General features: G+C 26.7%; 1 protein-coding gene across 1 annotated transcript in view; it reads left to right on the top strand.

The window, feature by feature from the left end:
• Positions 1-19,488, top strand: part of LOC100213536 (probable 18S rRNA (guanine-N(7))-methyltransferase) — a 79,517-nt gene that overhangs the window by 23,763 nt on the left and 36,266 nt on the right. The window contains exon 5 of the mRNA XM_065807390.1: positions 3,891-3,973. Within this exon, the coding sequence (XP_065663462.1) occupies positions 3,891-3,973 (83 nt within the window). The remainder of the gene's footprint in view (positions 1-3,890; positions 3,974-19,488) is intronic.

The following is a 19,488-nucleotide window of genomic DNA, read 5'->3' as shown; positions in this document are numbered from 1 at the left end:
AAATTCATAGTATAATTTCTCATCATTCAAAAATTGTGACCATATAAAGTTTAAACCCCCCTCAATTTAAGGGGGTTGCAAATTTAATGGTCACAATTTTTGATTTTATTTGGTTACTGGTTACTGGTTATTATCATTTTTATCATTTTCATACGCTGGAATTTCACAAGTGTGTCGAAAAACATCTTTGTATTTTTAACATTAGCGAAACGTCTTTTTTAAAAGAAAACGTTATTCATCAAAATGCAATCAATGTTAGCAAAAATAAATTACTGAGTCCTTTCAAAGTAACATCTGTTGAGTAAGATCTCCATTCTACTTTCAAAATATTCCAACAATTTATTTTTAAATGTATTTATTATTTTAAACTTTCTAGATGTCAACATTTTCTTTTTTCATTTCCTTTCTTGGTATTATTAACTAATTGTTACTATTTGTTATTTGGTATTTATTTATTATTTGATATTTGGTATTTTTTTTGGTACACGGTTTAACTTTTAATTTTCGATAAAAAATTTATCTTATTTTTAACAAATATTGATAATCAAGAACAAAACAAAAAAAAACATGTTATTTAGTTATAAAGACAAAGAAAGCAATTGTTTTCAAGTTAAGGAAGTTTGCCGTCAAAAAAAAAAAAGGTCCTTAAGTTTGAATTTGGGTGGCGCTAAAATACTATCAGCGCTGTCGAAAACTATATGTATGTATATTTATTTATATTAATAAACAAAGATGTTATTGCAAATAACATTTTTAAAAGTTTTTTGCTATGAAAATAACAGTTGTTTTTAGTTTTAAAATTTAAACCCTTCCATGCCTCTTCAACTTCAGATATCCCTAAAGCACCTTGGTCTTCACCATTGAAGTTTGTAGAAATTCTATTATCATCTAGAAACCTGTCTCTAATTGCTGAAGCAATATATGGCAGTAGAACTTTTTGATTATACCTTCCAAGTTTGCAGTAGGTTAACCATGTAAATTGATAACATATCTAAATCTTCTGCGCAAGAAACAGAAATTTACTCAAATTTAAGTAAAAAAAATTTGATAAATAAAGTGCAAATTTATTGAGTGAACTAAAAAAAATTTTTAACAACAAACTTATATATATAAATATTTGTTAAAGATTTCTTTAAATAAATCTGGCATCAAAGCTCCTTCCCTGTCATTCAGGTTGGCCATCAATATCCATAACAGATATGGTTCAATCCAACCAGTCAAAAAACTTTTATGTTCTGGTGCATGATTATATATATATCATGATAAAAATATATTATTATATAAATAAATATATTTTATGATGATAAAAAAATTTTTTTTTACTTTACATAACCATTATGTACAAAAAAGTTAATGTTTGTTATTATTATTATTATTAATACTGCGCACATCAATTTATATTTAAAAGAATATTACTTAATTTGTAATACCTGAGGCGATATTTATTTCCTTTATTTCAACGCAACAAAGATATTCTTTTTCAAGTGGCATAGCTTTACAATATCCATATTTACACCATTGTTCAGCGCTAACACTCAAACGGTTCAACTTTGACGTTTTAGCAATATCAAAATTTAAATTTTCATAGCTGAAACGATTGTCAACTATTTCGTTTCTTTTACCCATACAGGTTTTTTTTGTCTTTTTTTTAAGAGGTGCGAATCCAAATGCAAAATTCAAAATTACCTTAATATTTATATGCAAATCATCAAAATTTATCAATTTCCACTAAATTGACATACTTAATATTATTTTCTAACTATAAATTAAAGAATTTGGCTATTATCTCTAATAAATGATGTCGTTTACCATAATTTTTTATTAATTAAAAGTTTAAAAATTTGTAAAATGTTATTTCAATAGGAGAACAAAAACGAAAACATAGCAATAAACCTCTTAGATAATTAAAAAAAAAGTTCACATTATTTACATAAAAAGAAAAAAAGGTTCAGAATATATAATAAGGTGATCAATGACTTTTTTATATATTTATATCATTTAAGAGTGTAATATAAAAATCTTAATTTTATTTGGTTCTCGCAGTCTATAAAAAAACATTCTTATGTTTAGCTTCCTATAAAATTTATAGGAAAGTCATACAATTGATAATAAACGCTATTTTAAATAGCTAATAAAACAATTACAAATAATATCGATTAAACGCGCTTGAATAAATTATTAAGTCTGTAGATTGCGGCGTAAATTTTTAAAGCTTTGAGAGAATTGCTACTGTTGAGAGTCGAGGTTCGAGTAAAACAACAAAATTTGTTTTTGTTGGTACACATTTATTATTTTGTTTTACTTAAAATTCTGCCCAAACTTTTTTTTTTTATCATTCTCTTTAAAATAAACATAACTTATCTCAGCACTTTGGGATCCCTTGAAAGTATTATTAATTTCCAAACGAATAAATCAATCATTACAATAAAAATAATCAAAAATTCAATATCATGATATAAAAAAACTTTTTTTTTGTTATTAATTTTATTTTTTATTACTAAATAGAAATTTAAGTAAATTTTTATTATTGCAATCAAAAGTATAAATATTTTTGTACTCGAGAGATGATAAATAAAAGTTTTAATATAATTTCTTTTATGGTTTTTTTTAGGTTTCATTTAATAACTTCATAAAACATATTGTTGTTAACTATAAACAGTTTTGTTTTCTGTTACTAAATATTTCGATAAAATAATTAGCTTAATAAAGATGAGGTTTTCGAAGTTTTTAGTTTTATTTGAGTTTTTTTGATTAGTAAACAGCGGTTATATCTAACATAACTGTCATTCAAACTTTTGTAACAAATATTTTTAAATAAACGTCATTTAAAAGTTAATGTGATTTTTTTAAAAATTAATTAGAGTGTTAGAATAATTTAAAAGTTAAAAAATGATAAAAAGTTGCTTAACCAAAATCGCCTACTTCTTACTTAAAATTGTTTTAGGCATACATAAATTGCTCTATGCGCAACGCTTTAAAACAAGGCTTGATATATATATATATATATATATATATATATATATATATATATATATATATATATATATATATATATATATATATATATATATATATATATATATATATATATATATATATATATATAACGCACACACACATTGGGCAGCCAAATTACTAGGTACATTATCAAAAATTATCATTTAATATTATAAGCTCTTTTACGTATTCTTATATTAAACTTTTATATTGATTTAGGTGCTTCTAGCTTAAATAACTATTTTTCTTTAAAATGGTACTTGAAGCACTATTACTATTTTTAACCATTTATTTAATAAAAACTTAATAATAAAAACTGAAAACTCATAATACAAAATTTTTTTTAGTACATGGTTAGACCGCCTTTTGCATCAATTACTGCTTGTATACTTCTTGACATGCCTTAGATTCTTTTCATTTTCTTCATGTCACAAAAACATTAAACAGTTGAACAATATCTTAGTTATTGTTCCGCCGTCCATTGTCCTGCTCTCATATTGTTTTCTTCCATTAATATTTATATGATATGATGTTAAAAAGTGAATACAAATTGCATTAATATTTTATTACAGTTTATTTTGAAAAAAAATTTTATTCCCATATTTTGACTAAATCGACTTTTAGTCAAATTTTTAAAAAAAGGAGCAAAAGTTAACTTAAATTGACTTTTGCTCGTTTTTTAAAGTTTTTTAAAAAAAATTCAACTTTTAAATTGACTTTTAGTCAATTTAAAAAAATGTATTAGTTTGATTTAAGTTGACTTTAAAAAATATGTTAGTCCATTTAGTTGACTGTCCAATTATTTAAAAGTCGTAACAACACTAATATATACTTATATCTGTGTAATTATAAATTATTTATGAATGGAAAATTTTAACAGTTTATTCATTCAGGTGTGGTTCAGGTTTAAGTGGTGAAGTTTTGACAGAAAATGGGCACTATTGGATTGGATTTGATATTAGCAAATCCATGCTTGGTAAATTTTGTTTTCTTTGCTTAAGTTGCATAAGTCAATCAAATAGTTTTTTAGACATTTAACATTCAGTTGAAATTTTTTGATCCACTGTGAGGTTCAACATGTTATTAGTGCTGTTCACTAGGCTAATTTTTTTGTTAACCAAATATAATTTTTTATTTATATTCTGCTATTAAAGCTTATGTAAAATGAGCATAGTGAGTTAAACAAGCCACTTGTTTGCAGCTTTTTGTGTAATTTATAATATTTGGTTAAATCAGTTTTTATTTAAATTTATGTAATGCGTTTAAAATGCAAGGAAATTGTTTATAATTTACATAATAAATTCATATTAAAATTTATTTAATAATAAAAATTTATATTATTTAAATATACAAATGAAAACATAAATATGTTTGTAAAAATAAAAAGTTGGAGCTCTTCAAACAAAATATTTTATTAAAAAAAAGTCTTTTATTAAAAACTTTCTTTTTATCTGAAATAAAGACAACAAAAAACCGAATATACATCTGAATAAAGTTCACTCAAGAGTAAAAAAAAAAATCAAAACAAAACAAAAAAAAAATACACACACTAAGTGAAATGCTTGCAAATAAATCTTATCAAAAAAATAAGTGTAATGTAACTTTGAAAAATTGTTATCTTAACTTTACAAGTGTCATTTATTCAAGTTTTAATTACAAAAGTTTTTTAAAATGATTTATCGCACTCCCACTTGTTATTATAAAGCTTTGTTTTTTTTCATAGTCTTTTCGACTTTAATAATAAAATAACAATTACAATAAGCTTTAGTTTTAGTATTTTTAGTTTTTTTATTTAAAGTTTTATTAAATTTTAGTTTTTTTTTAGAATTTAATTTAAAAAAATGTCACAGTTGTCCACCTCAGCACTTTTGTTGACAATTTTTACCTCCCCCTTGTCAACAAATTGTCAAACTTTAAGAGACCCTTCTACAAAATTACATTTAATTACCCCCATCCTCCCCTTTAAAAATATATTAAAATGGAAAAAAATATCCTTTTATTTTTTTTTTATTTGTAAATAAATTTACAAAAAAAAATAACATTTTTGATGTCAATTTTTCTTAAGCTCTCCCCCTCCTCTTTGTCTACAATTGTCAAAATTGTAAGCTCCTTCCTCCTCTTTGTCTACAATTGTCAAAATTGCACCCCCCCCCCCCTATTTTGTTGTTATTAATGGACAGCCTCTTACTAAATGTAATTAATTTAATGAACAAAAATTTTTTAATTACATATTTTTTTAATCATTTAGTTTACCGTCTTATCTCTTTTATTTAAAAGATGTCTTGAAGCATTGTGAAAATTATAAATATTTAGTGAAAGTTAAATGAATTGCTAATAATTAAGTAAAAATTAAAATAATAGTAAGTACGCTTATTAAACGCTTATGTTTTGCAGTCAAATAGTTATTGTCTAAACAATATATTTTATTATATATAGACAATAACTATTGTTTATATAATATTAGGGTGGGCTGAATCCTAAAATTAAATTAAAATTATCCCCTCTAATTTACTTGGTTTTTAATGCAACATGAAGATGACAAAAATGCCAGGTTATATAAAACACCTGAAAAATTTTTTAGAGTAGAAATCCTTTAATTGTTTATAAAATGTTTAATATTTGTCCAATGTTTATAAATTTTACGCTAAAAGATACAAAATTTCATTTTGAACAATGCTTGTTGTATAAAATTTTCTTGTAACAGGGTCATTTCTGCTCAATTTATTTTATGCTCGGCACCATGCCATCTCAGATTTTAATGATTTTCGCAATACTTATGTTCATATACTAATGTTGATATTAATGCTCATATTGATGAAAGAAAACTTCGCTCCAAATTTACGATACTCAGTCCCAATCTCTTTGTTGATTTTTTTTTTTAGTACCATTTACTTTTTATGCTAATTACATAACACAATTATAAAATTATGTTATGTAATTAGCATAAAAAATGAAATACTTGCTCAACAGTGATGAAAATTTGTACATAACTATTTTTTAGAGAGAAGAACTCAAAAATGATACCTAAAACACTAATAAATCAAAGTTTCTTAATGAAAATTTATTTTCGAAATGGTGTAACACTTTTTATAAGTTTTTTGATGCCTAAAAGATATGGTTCTGAAATTTTTCCTATGGTTCTATATATAACAAAACTCCTTATTACAAAAAAACTGCAGAGATTTTCTTTTTTTAACCTGATTTATTTGCATTGAAAGTTTTATAAAAAAAAATTAAAAAATTGATATTTAATAATGAAAAAAAAAATTATATACATTAATTTTTGCATTGTTTTAAAAAGATTTTAGAATCTCAGGTACAGGTCTAATATATATACTTTGCATTTCACATTAAAGATCTTCACTTTGCACAACCTTTATGTTTAATGAAGGATTTCCTATTTATGAATCTTCAAATAATTATTTTAAAAATATTTCTTACAGAACTAAAAAATAATATAAAAATATTAATGATAAAGAAAGATGTTCAATTGAATTAATAAATAAATAAAATTGTAAAATAAAGAAAAGATGTCCATAATGTATAATTAAATTGATGTCAAGGATGATGGACCAGGAGAACCGACTAGCAGCCAGATTTATGAAGATGAAGATAATGAATTTCTTAAATCTTAATTCTTCTTTGACCACTATGAACATAAGTTCTCTCAAAACGCATGCTGTGAATAGTCACTCAAGAGTTGCTCTTGGTAAAAAGAAATGTTACATGTTTAAAAAGCAGTAAAGTTAGGTATTGCAAGGAATTTAAATAAAGATCCTGATCAGTTAAGCTAAAAAGATTCCTTCAATAAATTATATGAGGAACTTAAATGAAAAGCAAATGATATGGATATACTTTTAGGAAAAGTTAAAGAAAAAATCTTAACTTTTAAATGAAATCAGAAAATTTAATGACTACTCAAAACGAATTTAATGTTACTAATTATATGATGCAGATATCAAGAAACTGCTGCTGAAAAATGGTGTTTTATCTTTACCTGAAAAAAAAAAGAAAAGAAAATATCTTATTTGTACTTATGTGCATTTACTGTATGCTAAGTTTAAAATCAGTTATCCGGATATAAAAACTTGTTTTTCTCACTGTTGCTCAAATCGTCCAAAATGGTGCATTACAGTGTGAGTATCTGGTTAATGATTAGTGCAATTGAATTATCCAAGGTTTATCATGAACTTATTGGTTTATTTCTGGTAGGGCTAACAAGAATTGCATGTTACATTGTTGCCCTTTGTGTCCAGAAGTTTCTATATTAAGACATTATCTTGAAAATGAATTCTACTCTCAAGAAGATATTGATGAAGATCACACTTCATAAATATATGCCACCATGGGTAAGATTTTGCTATGAAATGTACATGGTTTTTCTTTGCAACAAGTCATGGTAAATCACCATATGATGGTTTTGGTGGGACTGTTAAAAGACTAACTTCAATTGCTAGCCTTCATTGAGCAACAACAAATCATAATTACAGCATCAATGTTTTTTTTTTCACCAAAATGAAATCATAGGAGTTAGTTTTTGATTCGAATATAAGGAGTCAAACATGATAACTCAAATTGAATTTTTTTTCAAAGATTTTCAACAAAAACGTTACCAAGCACCCGCAGCTATCACAATTTCATGCCAACAAGTAACACAAAAATTGGAACTAAAGTTGTTTCTGAACAAAAAGATTATTCATTTGTTTTTAATTTTCAAACTGATGAGATTATTAAAGATTGCTTGCCTAATATAAGCATTGAAATGTTTGCATGTTTTATAATAACAACCCATAGATGGACTAGTCGAGGATATTGATGTTGAAATAAAAGACATTCAAGTTAAATTCATGTATTCATTTTACCCTTCAAGGTCATATTGTTAGCCTTCTAGAGATGGTGTGTGCTAGGCTCCATCAACAAACTTATTCTTAATGATTAATATTCCAACAATTGTCACAGGAAGACAATACAAAATCAGTGAAATCGATCATCAAAGCATTAAAGAAAGCTGAGTAAACTTCAAACCAGAGAACTAATTTTTTATGAAACTGTTAAAGATTGTTAGTTCTTATTTTAATGCCTTATTTTAATTTTTTTTATTATAATTTAATTATTTCCATGGTTTATTTTGGAGTTTCAATATTTTTAGGAATTAAAAATATAAAACTTTAAATCTGATTTAAAAAGAATACCCTTGCAGTTTTTTTGTTTTATGGCTTTGTTATATATAGAAAATTAGAAAAAATAAATATAATTATGTCTTTCAGGCATTTCAAGATAAACATATTTTGTACGGGGCATCAAAAAACTTACAAAAAAAAACTTTACATTATTTTGAAACTAAATTTTCATATAAAAACTTTAATTTTTTAGTGTTTTAGCCATCATTTTTAAGTTCCTCTCCCTAAAATAATGTCGTAAATAGAAAATCCTTCATTAAGCATAAAGGTTGTCTAAAGTAAAGATCTTTAATGTAAAATGCAAACAAGTTTATGTATCAGAACTGTACCTGAGATTCTAAAATCTTTTTAAAACAATGCAAAAATTAATGTATATAATTTTTTTTCATTATTATATAACAATTTTTTTTTTTTTTTTTATAAAACTTTCCATGCAAATAAATCAGATTCAAAAAAGAAAACCCCTGCAGTTTTTTTGTAATAAGGAATTTGTTATATATAGAACCATAGGAAAAAGTTCCAGAATTGTATCTTTTAGGCATCTCAAAATATACTTTTTTTTGTACGGGGCATCAAAAAACTTATGAAAAGTCTTTTTTATGAAAATTTCAAAATCACCATTTTGAAATTGAATTTCATAAAGAAGCTTTAATTTTTTAGTGTTTTAGGTATCACTTTTGAGTTCTTCTCTCTAAAAAATAGTTACCTACAAATTTTCAACACTATTGAGCAAGTACTTCATAAGTTAAAGCTAATTGTGTTATGTAATTAGCTTAAAAAGAAAACAGCGCTGAAAAATATAATCAAAAAAGAGATTGGGACTGAGTATCGATATCTCTGAAACCGTTAGGAGTCAGACACTAAAATTTGAAGTGAAGTTTTCTTTCATTAATATGAGCTTGTATTCTGAAAGTTATTAAAATCTGTAAAAGCATGGTGCCGAAAATTTTTTTTTGGTTTGATTAAATATGGAATGACCCAACACCTAAATTTTAAAAGATATTTACAGAAAACTCAAAACTAATAGGCTTTTTTTCCACTAATTTATTTATATCTATTTGGTTATTTTTCAAACAATAATTAAATAAATATTATCAATATATCAGCAAGAAAAACAGCAAATAAATCAAATAAATACATTGTAGATGAATGCTTTAAAATGCCTAAAACAATTTTCTTCTGGAAAACTTCCCACTTAAAAACAAATAAATTTATGAACTATGACAAAAAGAAAAGAGGACCAAAATATGAAACAAATGCCACAGGATTTATAGGTGTATAGATTTATATGTGCATCAAAAAGACCACAAAAAACTAGCAGATATTGAAAAGAAGGTAGAGATAAAAAGTGTTTTATAGAGTTTTTCCATTTCAAGATCAAAAAACCAGCTACTACACTTCTAAGCTAGTTCCTGGAATACCTTCTGAAGCCATGTTTAAAAAAAGAGTTATTCAAGAAAGTAAGAAAGTAAAAACTTGGTTCTTCTGAAAAGAATCCAGTTTCCAAATATGTGGTAGTGGTGTAGTGATAGAGCACTTGCCACATAAGCGACAACTTTGATCCCCACCATGTCCTTAGTTGTACTGCGCTCAACTTGTTTTTCAGTGCAGTGGTCTTGTTTGTCAAGGTTTGTGTTTAGAATTTATAGCGTTAGGAGAGAGTTGTACCACAATTAAAGTACCCTCCTCAACTGAAGTGGTCTTCATGGCCTCGGGAAGGTGAATTAAAAAAAATAAAAAAAATAAAAAGAAAGCTATATTATAAAAATTAAACTACATATATTTATAAAATATTCTGTATCTATGTTATTAGAATATTCTATTTTTAGGTGAATTTTACCTTGATCACATCACACACTGCAAGGGAATAGATGTAGCACATAGAATATTTAAAGCACTTCAGGGAACAGAGCTTTAAACAAGATTGAACTTAGTGAAGACAGATAGAACCAATGTTAATACTAGTTATTCGTGTGGTTCAATAAGATATTTTGAAGTTTTTCTAGAAGTTCTATTACAGCAGGATATTTGCATTTCGCATTTAAATAGGTTACCTTAAAGGCATTTTTTAACTACTAAAAGGTCATTATCTGTAGCCAAAAGCTCACAACTTAATGGCAATGTTTCCAAGTAGGGTCTTAATAAGTTTAGTCCAATTCTAAATCAGAAATTTGTCATACTAGACTAAGACTAGACTAATTTGTCATACTAGTCCAATTCTAAATCAGAAATTTGTCATACTAAAGTCAATAATGACTTATCGACTAACTAATGCTATGCTTATTGCCTATGTTGGGGTGTAATCACATGGAAGATTAATAATGATTAGGCTTTTTTAGAAGTTGCACCTATGAACCATTCATGCAGAATCTTGCAGTATAATGTATCTATTTCCAAACCTACTAAAAATCTAAAGCAGTATTTATTGTAAAAGAGTTTTTTTTTTAGTTAGTTTGATATTAAGAGTAATAAATATATAGATGGTCCCAAAAACCAATTTAATATGATTTAAAAGTTCAATAAACTTTCTCATAAATTGCTCTTGGTGAAAAAGATCTCATTGGAATGTTAACCGACAAGAATGAAGAAGTCAGAAGGAAAGCGAATAATAAAATTTTGAAGAAGACTTTCATGCTGAAGAAGATAATTTTGTAGGGGGAATGGTTGAGAGAAGAGGATAATAAGCCCATTGTTAGTGGAAGTGATTATCCCTCAATAAATAAAGATGTAAGAGTGTTTCTAAATCCAAGATTAATTTCAGCTATATGTTATTATAAAATGATCCCAATTTCCCAATACCAGTTTTGAGACTGATTGAAGAAGATAAAATACTTAAATTTATTGATAAACCACTGAAGTTAGGACATAAGTGTCACAGCCAAAATGTTGAAAGACAGCTTTAGCATTTGTGGTTGGACACAATCACAAAGATTGAGTTATTTGAAATAAAATTAGGTCCAGGAAATTAATTAAAAAATTCATATCAAAAAGTGATTTTAAATTAAAATTACACTACAATTGTAAGGATTTTGTATCTTGATAGTAAATAGGTATCTTTATACTTGAAGTATTGATTTAATATATGCCACTATTTTAACTAAAAAACAATAAAAAAAACTAAACATTATGGCAATAACTTCATAAATTTTTTTTTAGAAAAAAGTGTTATTTGGGTAAACAATGTTCTAAATTTAATTCTGCATCATTTAAACGTCTCAAAATATAAATTTTGACAATTTTATGAGTTAAAAATGAAAAAAAAAAAATCATAAATGCATTATAAATAAAGCTAGAGACATTAATTAGGTACCAAATGATGCAGAATTAAATTTAGAACATTGTTTACCCAAATAACACTTTTTTCTAAAAAAAATTTTATGAAGTTATTGCCATAATGTTTAGTTTTTTTTATTGTTTTTTAGTTAAAATAGTGGCATATATTAAATCAAAATCTTTTTCATTTTTAACTCATAAAATTGTCAAAATTTATATTTTGAGACTTTAAACCTAAGTGGGTTGGCTAAAACCGACTTTTTTCTTCATAAGTGTGTTTTACAAATCGAAAGCCAGGTTTTAGAAGGGGACACTTTTTTAATTGCTGAAATTTTTTATTTTTCAACCCTAAAATAATATATTATATTATATATAGACATTAGCTGCTCCACTGCAAGATGAATAATAGACAAACAAGATGTAAGCATTTAATTAGCGTAATTACTATTATTTCAATTTTGCAAGTACTATTTGTAATAATAGATTTAAAACTGTTTAATGTATTTTAAGCATTTAATAACTACTAAAATTAAAATTACTAAAATATAGTTACTTAATATTTAAATTATTTAAACATTTTTTAATAAAAATTTACAATTAGTCTAGTATTTGCAACTCAAAAGTTTTTTAAAATATTAAATAAAATAGTTTTTCTAGCGTAACAAAAGTACTACTAAATAATGTATTAAAAGAAATTTTACTTTTACAAAGAGATACTATTTTAAATCATCTACATATCTTTGGATAATAAAGAAATAAAGAATGCGAATACAAACAAAGTGATATGTTTTTTTTTTTTTTTAATTATTTACCTCCCCAAGGCTTAGTAGGCCACTATAGTTGAGGAGGCTAATTTTGTGATTACGACCCTCTCTTAACTCTATAACTCCGAAAAACGAACCTCGATGAACAAGGTTGTTATGCGGAGAGGATTACACTGCATGTTTTATCATTTATTTTTGCATGCTCTACTTATTTGTCAGTCGATGTAGCCCTCCGTCCTCCCAGCCGCAGCCATCATCCAATTTTTTATCTATTTTTGATCCGGAATAGTAACACTCCTCACATTTTCTACCTATTTGTCAGTCAATATAGCAATTAAGATTTTTAATGTAGATATAAAATAAAACAGGACCATGAATAGAATCTTGCGGTACCCCAGAAGTTACTGGAAGTATAATAGAGTGTTGGTCTTCCAGAATGACTTTAATAAAGCGGTTAGAAAGAAATGATTTAATAATCTCAAAAACTTTCCCATATGCTCCATATAAAGCAAGCTTATGGAGGAAGCCAACATGCCAAACTTTGTCAAAAGCTTTAGATATGTCAAGAACAACAGCCCTTGCCACTCCGCCTCCATCTAATGCACAACAAAGTTTTTCAGTTACAGCAGTAAGCAAGTCAGCTGTAGATTGAGAGGATCAAAAACTGTATTGATCGTCTGACAGTAAGTTATTTGACTCAAAATGGGATGTGAGAAGTTTGTTGATCAAAGACTCAAAGACCTTGCTGATAACAGAAAGAAGACTAACCAAAAGTCTATAGCGCCTAACTTCTGAAATAAGATACAGGATTTAGTTTACTAAGAATAATAGAGCTTAGCATCAGACAGCACTTTTTTACAATTGTTTATTGCAATAACAAATAGCTGTTTTTTCTCAAGAGAGTTTTTCTTTTGAAAAAGAAAAAATGAAAAACATGATTATGATTAGATATAGCAGCTGGGATGATGATGCTATATCTAATCATAATCATGATTAGATAGAGCATCCCAGCTGCTATATCTAATCATGATTATGATTAGATATAGCATCAGGGATTTTTCTCAGGGATGCCGAGTCCCAAAAAGAACTCCTGTTTGAAAGTCACAGAATGATTACTTGTTCCTAGTTTTTGGTATCCAGGAGTTCTAAAAATATAAAAAAGCTTATGGTCTATTAATGGGAAAAAATTTAAAACTTTTAGTTTTTGAACCAAAAATCTTTAGGTATAATGGTGGCAAGTACTTAGACACTCCGGGCTAAAATAATAGGTTCCTAGTCATTAAATCTTATGAATTTTTGTCTTTTTGCAGATCATAAGTCAACCAATATTTATAAAGCTTCTGGACACCAGAGACTAGGAGAAAATGGAGACATAAATGTGGAGTCCTCTTGGGACTTCGCATTTATGTCTCCATTTTAATTTTCTCTTTAAACTCCATTTTTAAAACATACCTAATTTTTCTTGTTATGAACAAAGAACTTTTATTTCAAAACTAAAAAAAAGAAATGTCAGCTATTATTTTCTAATATTTGAAACGGCTTTAGCTCTTAAATATTAGAAAATGTAAACTCATAAAAATAAGAATTTCTCCCCTTCTGTTTAATCCCTCTTTCTCCCCCTCCCCATTTCTTTTTTATCTCCCCTCATTTATTACAGCTGGATAAAAACTTGAATTATCTATTGATGGAAAGATTTTAACAAGTTTATTAAACTAAAGTTTGAGTGCAGTGACCAGCATGTTTTGTAATCAGTTCTCCTCCTAGAATTTACTCCACAGCTCTATTACATCTATTACATCTACAACTATTACCTCCACAACTCTAAATACAATTTAAAAAGATAGCGCAAAATTAGAAACATCACCCTCTGAATTAGAAATAACACTTACCACTATTGCAGTATATTGCCTAACTTAATGTTCCTCACCTATTGCTGTTAGAACTATTTTCTTTAAAATATTTTAAAATAAAAAAATTATGTTTATATCTGTTATTACATTCTGACTATGAATTACTTTTTAGGCTTAATTTTATAAACTATTAAATACCAAGTTAAATAAAATAATAAATGCTCCATCACATAAAAACATATTGTTTAGTGTGTAATTTGCACGCATAATACAGAAAGCGATAAAATAATGAAATGCAGAAAATGATGGTAAAATTTATAAAATATTGGTATTTTTTACTAATAATAGTTTCAACCAGTTGTTGGCCACTGGTCAATAAAAAAAAACTGTTTATTAAATTTTTAATAAATTTTTAAAATTTAGAATCAGATTTTATAAAATTACCAAGAAAACAGAAAGAGCAAGTCAGCTACAACTAAAAAAACAATTTGATATGGTCAAAGCTGTTTTAGTTTTATTACTGTCAAGTTATTCTCTGGTGCATAACACAATGTGGGGTGGGAATAACACAATGTGGGGTGGGAATAAGAATAAATAATAAGAGGAATAAAAGTAAATAACCGAGGAATAAAAGAATTTTTATCCGAATGTAATAAATGGGGGAGATGAGATGATATTGTCCTGAATAGTTTAGTTATTATTGTTACAAAGTCCAAGTCTTTGTAACAATAATAACTAAACTATTCCGGACAAAATAAAAAAAATAAATAAAAAAAAATAAGTTACATCAGGATTTTTTAATAAAACTCATTATTCTTGTTAATTAAAACTCATTATTAATTAAAAATAATTTTTGTAATTATTTGTAATAAAACTCATCCAGTACAATTGCAATAAAGGTCAAAATTACAGGTGTTACATCTATTTTTAAATATTTTAAGTTGTTTTATTGTATTCCTTGCCTCAAAATATGTAAGTGTTCAAATTTTCAGCTTTCCATTTTTTAAATTGCAGATTTTTGTTGGTTCAATGCAAAGTTTGAATAGTCATATCTTCCAAAAAATTTAAAATGAAATGATAAAATTTTAGGGATGTTAGATCTTAGATCTTAGAGTGGTGTACAAATCAGCAAAATCTGAGACTTATGGTTGCATGCCATAGATGTTTTCATATAGAATCGCCCTGAACACATTTAGGGGGTGCCAGCAGACATTTAAAAAAAAAGATGTTTTAAGAACCCACCTTGGTGTAGTTAAGGCAATTTACAAATTCGCATTCTTTTATTTGGAATTAGTACGATACTAATTCCAAATAAAAGAATGTGAATTTGTTTTATCAGCGTATTATGTCCAAACAAGAGCTTTAAATGGTATAATTTTTTTTGCTTCAGGTTTTTTTAAAATTTAAAGAAATTTTTTTTTTTATATAACTTTCAAAACCTTTTTACTACCCGTAATAGTGAATCTAAAGAACACCATTTTGGAGTCATTAGATCAATCCCGCTCATTGGCATTAACATGAATTTAGTTAAAATCTTTTGAAACAGTTCCTTAATTTACTATTGACCCTAGTTCTAATTGGTTCTGATGTATATTAACTATATATAGTTGTCAAAACAATATTTCTATCAATTTTCACAAAAAGTGCTAGAATTCCGACCAAGAAAGAGCTTATAATTAAGAAAAATTGCCAATAAACGATCAGAACAGATCATATTGTTAAACTATAATGTTCATTTCACCTAAAAAACATATTTATAATCTTATTAAAATTTGAACAAGCGATTGTGATTTTATGATGATTTTTTTTTTAAAAAAAATATTTGGTCTGGGTTTTTTTTTGCTATAAACATTTATATTTTATGATACCGCAACATTTATCATTTTAATTTTTTTTATCTTTTCATAATTCACAGACCTGATCTTTATATATATATATATATATATATATATATATATATATATATATATATATATATATATATATATTTAAAAAAATTTAAAAAGTATTATACACAATAGAGTGCTCCATGTTCTTAAAAGAACAGAGCAATTATATATTAGTAGAAAATCACTTAACTAAATTTTTTTCCATTTGACACTGTGTTTCATCAACAAAGATTCATCAGAAATTTCTGATGAATCTTTGTTGATGAAACACAGTGTCAAATGGAAAAAAATTTAGTCAAGTGATTTTCTACTAATATATATATATATATATATATATATATATATATATATATATATATATATATATATATATATATATATATATATATATATATATTTATATATATATGTATATATATACATATATATATATATATATATGTATATATATTTTCAAAAAGTTGGTTAAACTGGCTTTTTTACCAAAGTTCTGTAACGATTTCGACCGAAATAGTACTTTTTATAAATTCAGTAAAATTTTAGTTGAAAAACATACAGAAAACTAAAAAATATTATAAATTTTTATCTAATTTAGAAAAATAGTTGCTTTTAAAAACTTTTACAAAATATTTTACTATTTTTAAATGAAATTTTATGCCTATTGTTCACAAATTAATTTTTAGTTATCAAATAGCGCGTTTTTGTCTGCTTTTTAAAAATATCAAAATCACAAATAATGTAGCCATAGCAGTGCGCATAATATTTTCACTGATAATGTTCATTTAAAGAAAGCAAGTTTGCATTAAATAATAGTATTTTTTTATTCATTTAAAAAAGTTAACAAAAATAACAATATATCGTGGATGTTTTTAGTTATTTTTATAGATTTTCTATATACTAAAAAGTTGGGTTTAGAAGCGTTTCACAATATCCATTAGTGATCCTAAGTATTTCAATTGCAATATTTGCAATGGAAAAGATCTCCTGGATCCGATGATCCTAAGTACCAGACCGCCAGTGATCGAAATGTCGGTATCGGTTTTAGTAAAATATTTGCCAAAATATCGGTTTGGTTTCGGCACTAAACTTGAGTACCAAGTTTTTTTTTTGTTTCGGTTAATCACTAGTCCTGATAAACTTTTTTTTTTTGAAACATGTTTAAATATTTTTTTCGAAGATATAGAACTTTATTTTTTTATTTTTTATTTTGTAAGTAAATAAATAAAATAGAACAAGTCAAGCCAAAACATTTTTTGAAGACAATATTTTCGAAGTTATCTTTACTTTATTAAAAATGTAAAAATAAAATAAATAAAAAAGTTATGTAACCCAGGCCATAGATCCTCTGGTCACCTGCCCTAGAAACATTTTTAACACACGTTTATCAAAATTACACAAGTGCTAAAAGTTTCAGAGCTCCAGTTTGTTTGGAAGGTAGTGGAAAATCTATCACAAGGTTCCGCTACAAGAATGTGTGGCACACTCCTGCCCCCTGATTTCTTAGGCCCTGGAAGCAATTTTAACATACACGTTCATTGGTACTGCAGAAATGCCAAAGTTTCAAAGCTCCAGCTAGTCTGGAAGGTAGTGAAGAATCAATTGCAATACTCTGCTACAAAAAATTGGGGACCATGCCCTGTTATCCATATATGAAAATCCATATACTTGCAGATCAAAATCCGTATATTTTCAGAAAGATCAATGAATATACAGGGTGGTACAGAGGAAACGCATGTTTTTCAATATTGAATTACTTGGACACAATGGGTTGAAAATAATAAAAGCAAGTATTAAATGTTTTTTAATGCAGTTTTTGAAATTACATACCATATTTAGTACCCACAAAAAGAAGTCACATATTGACAGGTCGGATGAGCGAGGGGGCCAGTGAACATTACCAAATCTCAAAATCACATGTCCTGGGAACATTTGTCAAACCACTTCTAACAGATGCTCTGGCCGTGTGAGCTGTGGCACCATCTTGCTGAAACCAATTGTCTCTCATGTTCACTTGACGCCTTTCAAATTCTGGATGAAGAAAGTTGTTTAACATTTTCTTCTAAAAAATAAGGTCCAACAATCCTCAACTTTGAAATGCAACACCACACTGTTACCTATAAACTGTGCAGAGTTCTTTGGTGTAATTCTTGTTGGTTCTCCGATGCCCAATACCGACAGTTATGAACATTGACGTAACCATCAAGATGAAAATGTGCTTCATCATTCATGAAGAGTGTAGCATCAGAATCTTCTGTAAACATTTCATCCATTACGCGAAAAAACTCTCTGCGGTGTACAAAATCCCCTTCATTAAGCTGCTAGACAATCATTATTTTGTATGGATGGAATTTGAGGTCATGTAAGATGCAGTGAAGCGAACAACACGAAATACCCAGCGCTACAGTCTAGTCAATTGTCTAGGACTAGTAACAACTGCCGTTCTGACTCAGTCTACATTTTCCGGAGTACGAACTGAACGGGGAAGACCACATGGTTTCTTTTTCATCATAGAACCAGTACTTCTAAACGTTGCAACCCATCGAAGAACGGTATTTCAATCAGGCACTGCACCTCAATGTCCAACTCTAAAATATTGACGGAAAAGACGTTGCACTGTGACTACAGAATCATTGTTTCTAAAAAACTGCTAGACAATGAACACACGATGTTGTATGCTCCAATGCTCCATAGCAACTGAAACGGTATTGTTTGGATTGTCTGCCAACATTCGTTCAAGGTCAATACCCCCTCCCGTTGCCGCGTACTAGCAGTTCGAAAAACATGCGTTTACTTTGCACCACTCTGTAGAATGATGAGTAATTTGCTTTTGATATCATCAAGGCCACATGGGTTTCTTGAGCATTAAAATTATATAAATAAATGGCTATATAATGGGTATATAAAAAAATGGCTATAATATAATAATGTAAATGGGTATATATAAAAATGGGTATATAAAAAATTAAAAAATATAAATAGGTATATAAAAAAATGGCTAAATTTATTTAAATTGATAATTACAGGTACATTATAATTTTTACATTTCTGGTTATTTTATTGGATTTGTCACCTCTTAGATTAGACATTTACTAACTTTTAAGTAAAAAGATCAAATATTTTTAAAGTTATATGATTTGAAATCTCTAAATAAACATAGTAGTTCTGAAAATGCGGCCTGGCCAATATCTGCCAAAAAGTCAAATGGTCATATTTCAGGATCTTCTTGAAGCTTGAAGCTAAAATTTTTAAGGAGTTCTTATTTTAATAAGTACTCTTAACAGTATAAAAATTATCAAAATCTAAGATATATGGTGACATTTTTAAAAGTTTTTGGCTCAACTGAATAAATTTTTTGTACATTAATGTTTAAATATTTCTTTCTTTTGTTTGTCCCTTTTTTTAAGGTTAAAAAAAATTTTTTCCCAATCATTTTTATTGAATCTTATTCTGTAATAGTCAAGTTTGGTTTTGTTATAAAATGCATACCTCAAGAGTTGTTTCTTGGTAATATATCCTTTTATTGAAGAGACTCTCG

This window comes from Hydra vulgaris, chromosome 10 (genome assembly GCF_038396675.1).
Source record: "Hydra vulgaris chromosome 10, alternate assembly HydraT2T_AEP".
NCBI lineage: Eukaryota > Metazoa > Cnidaria > Hydrozoa > Anthoathecata > Hydridae > Hydra > Hydra vulgaris.
This window is presented reverse-complemented; position numbering and strand designations above follow the sequence as displayed.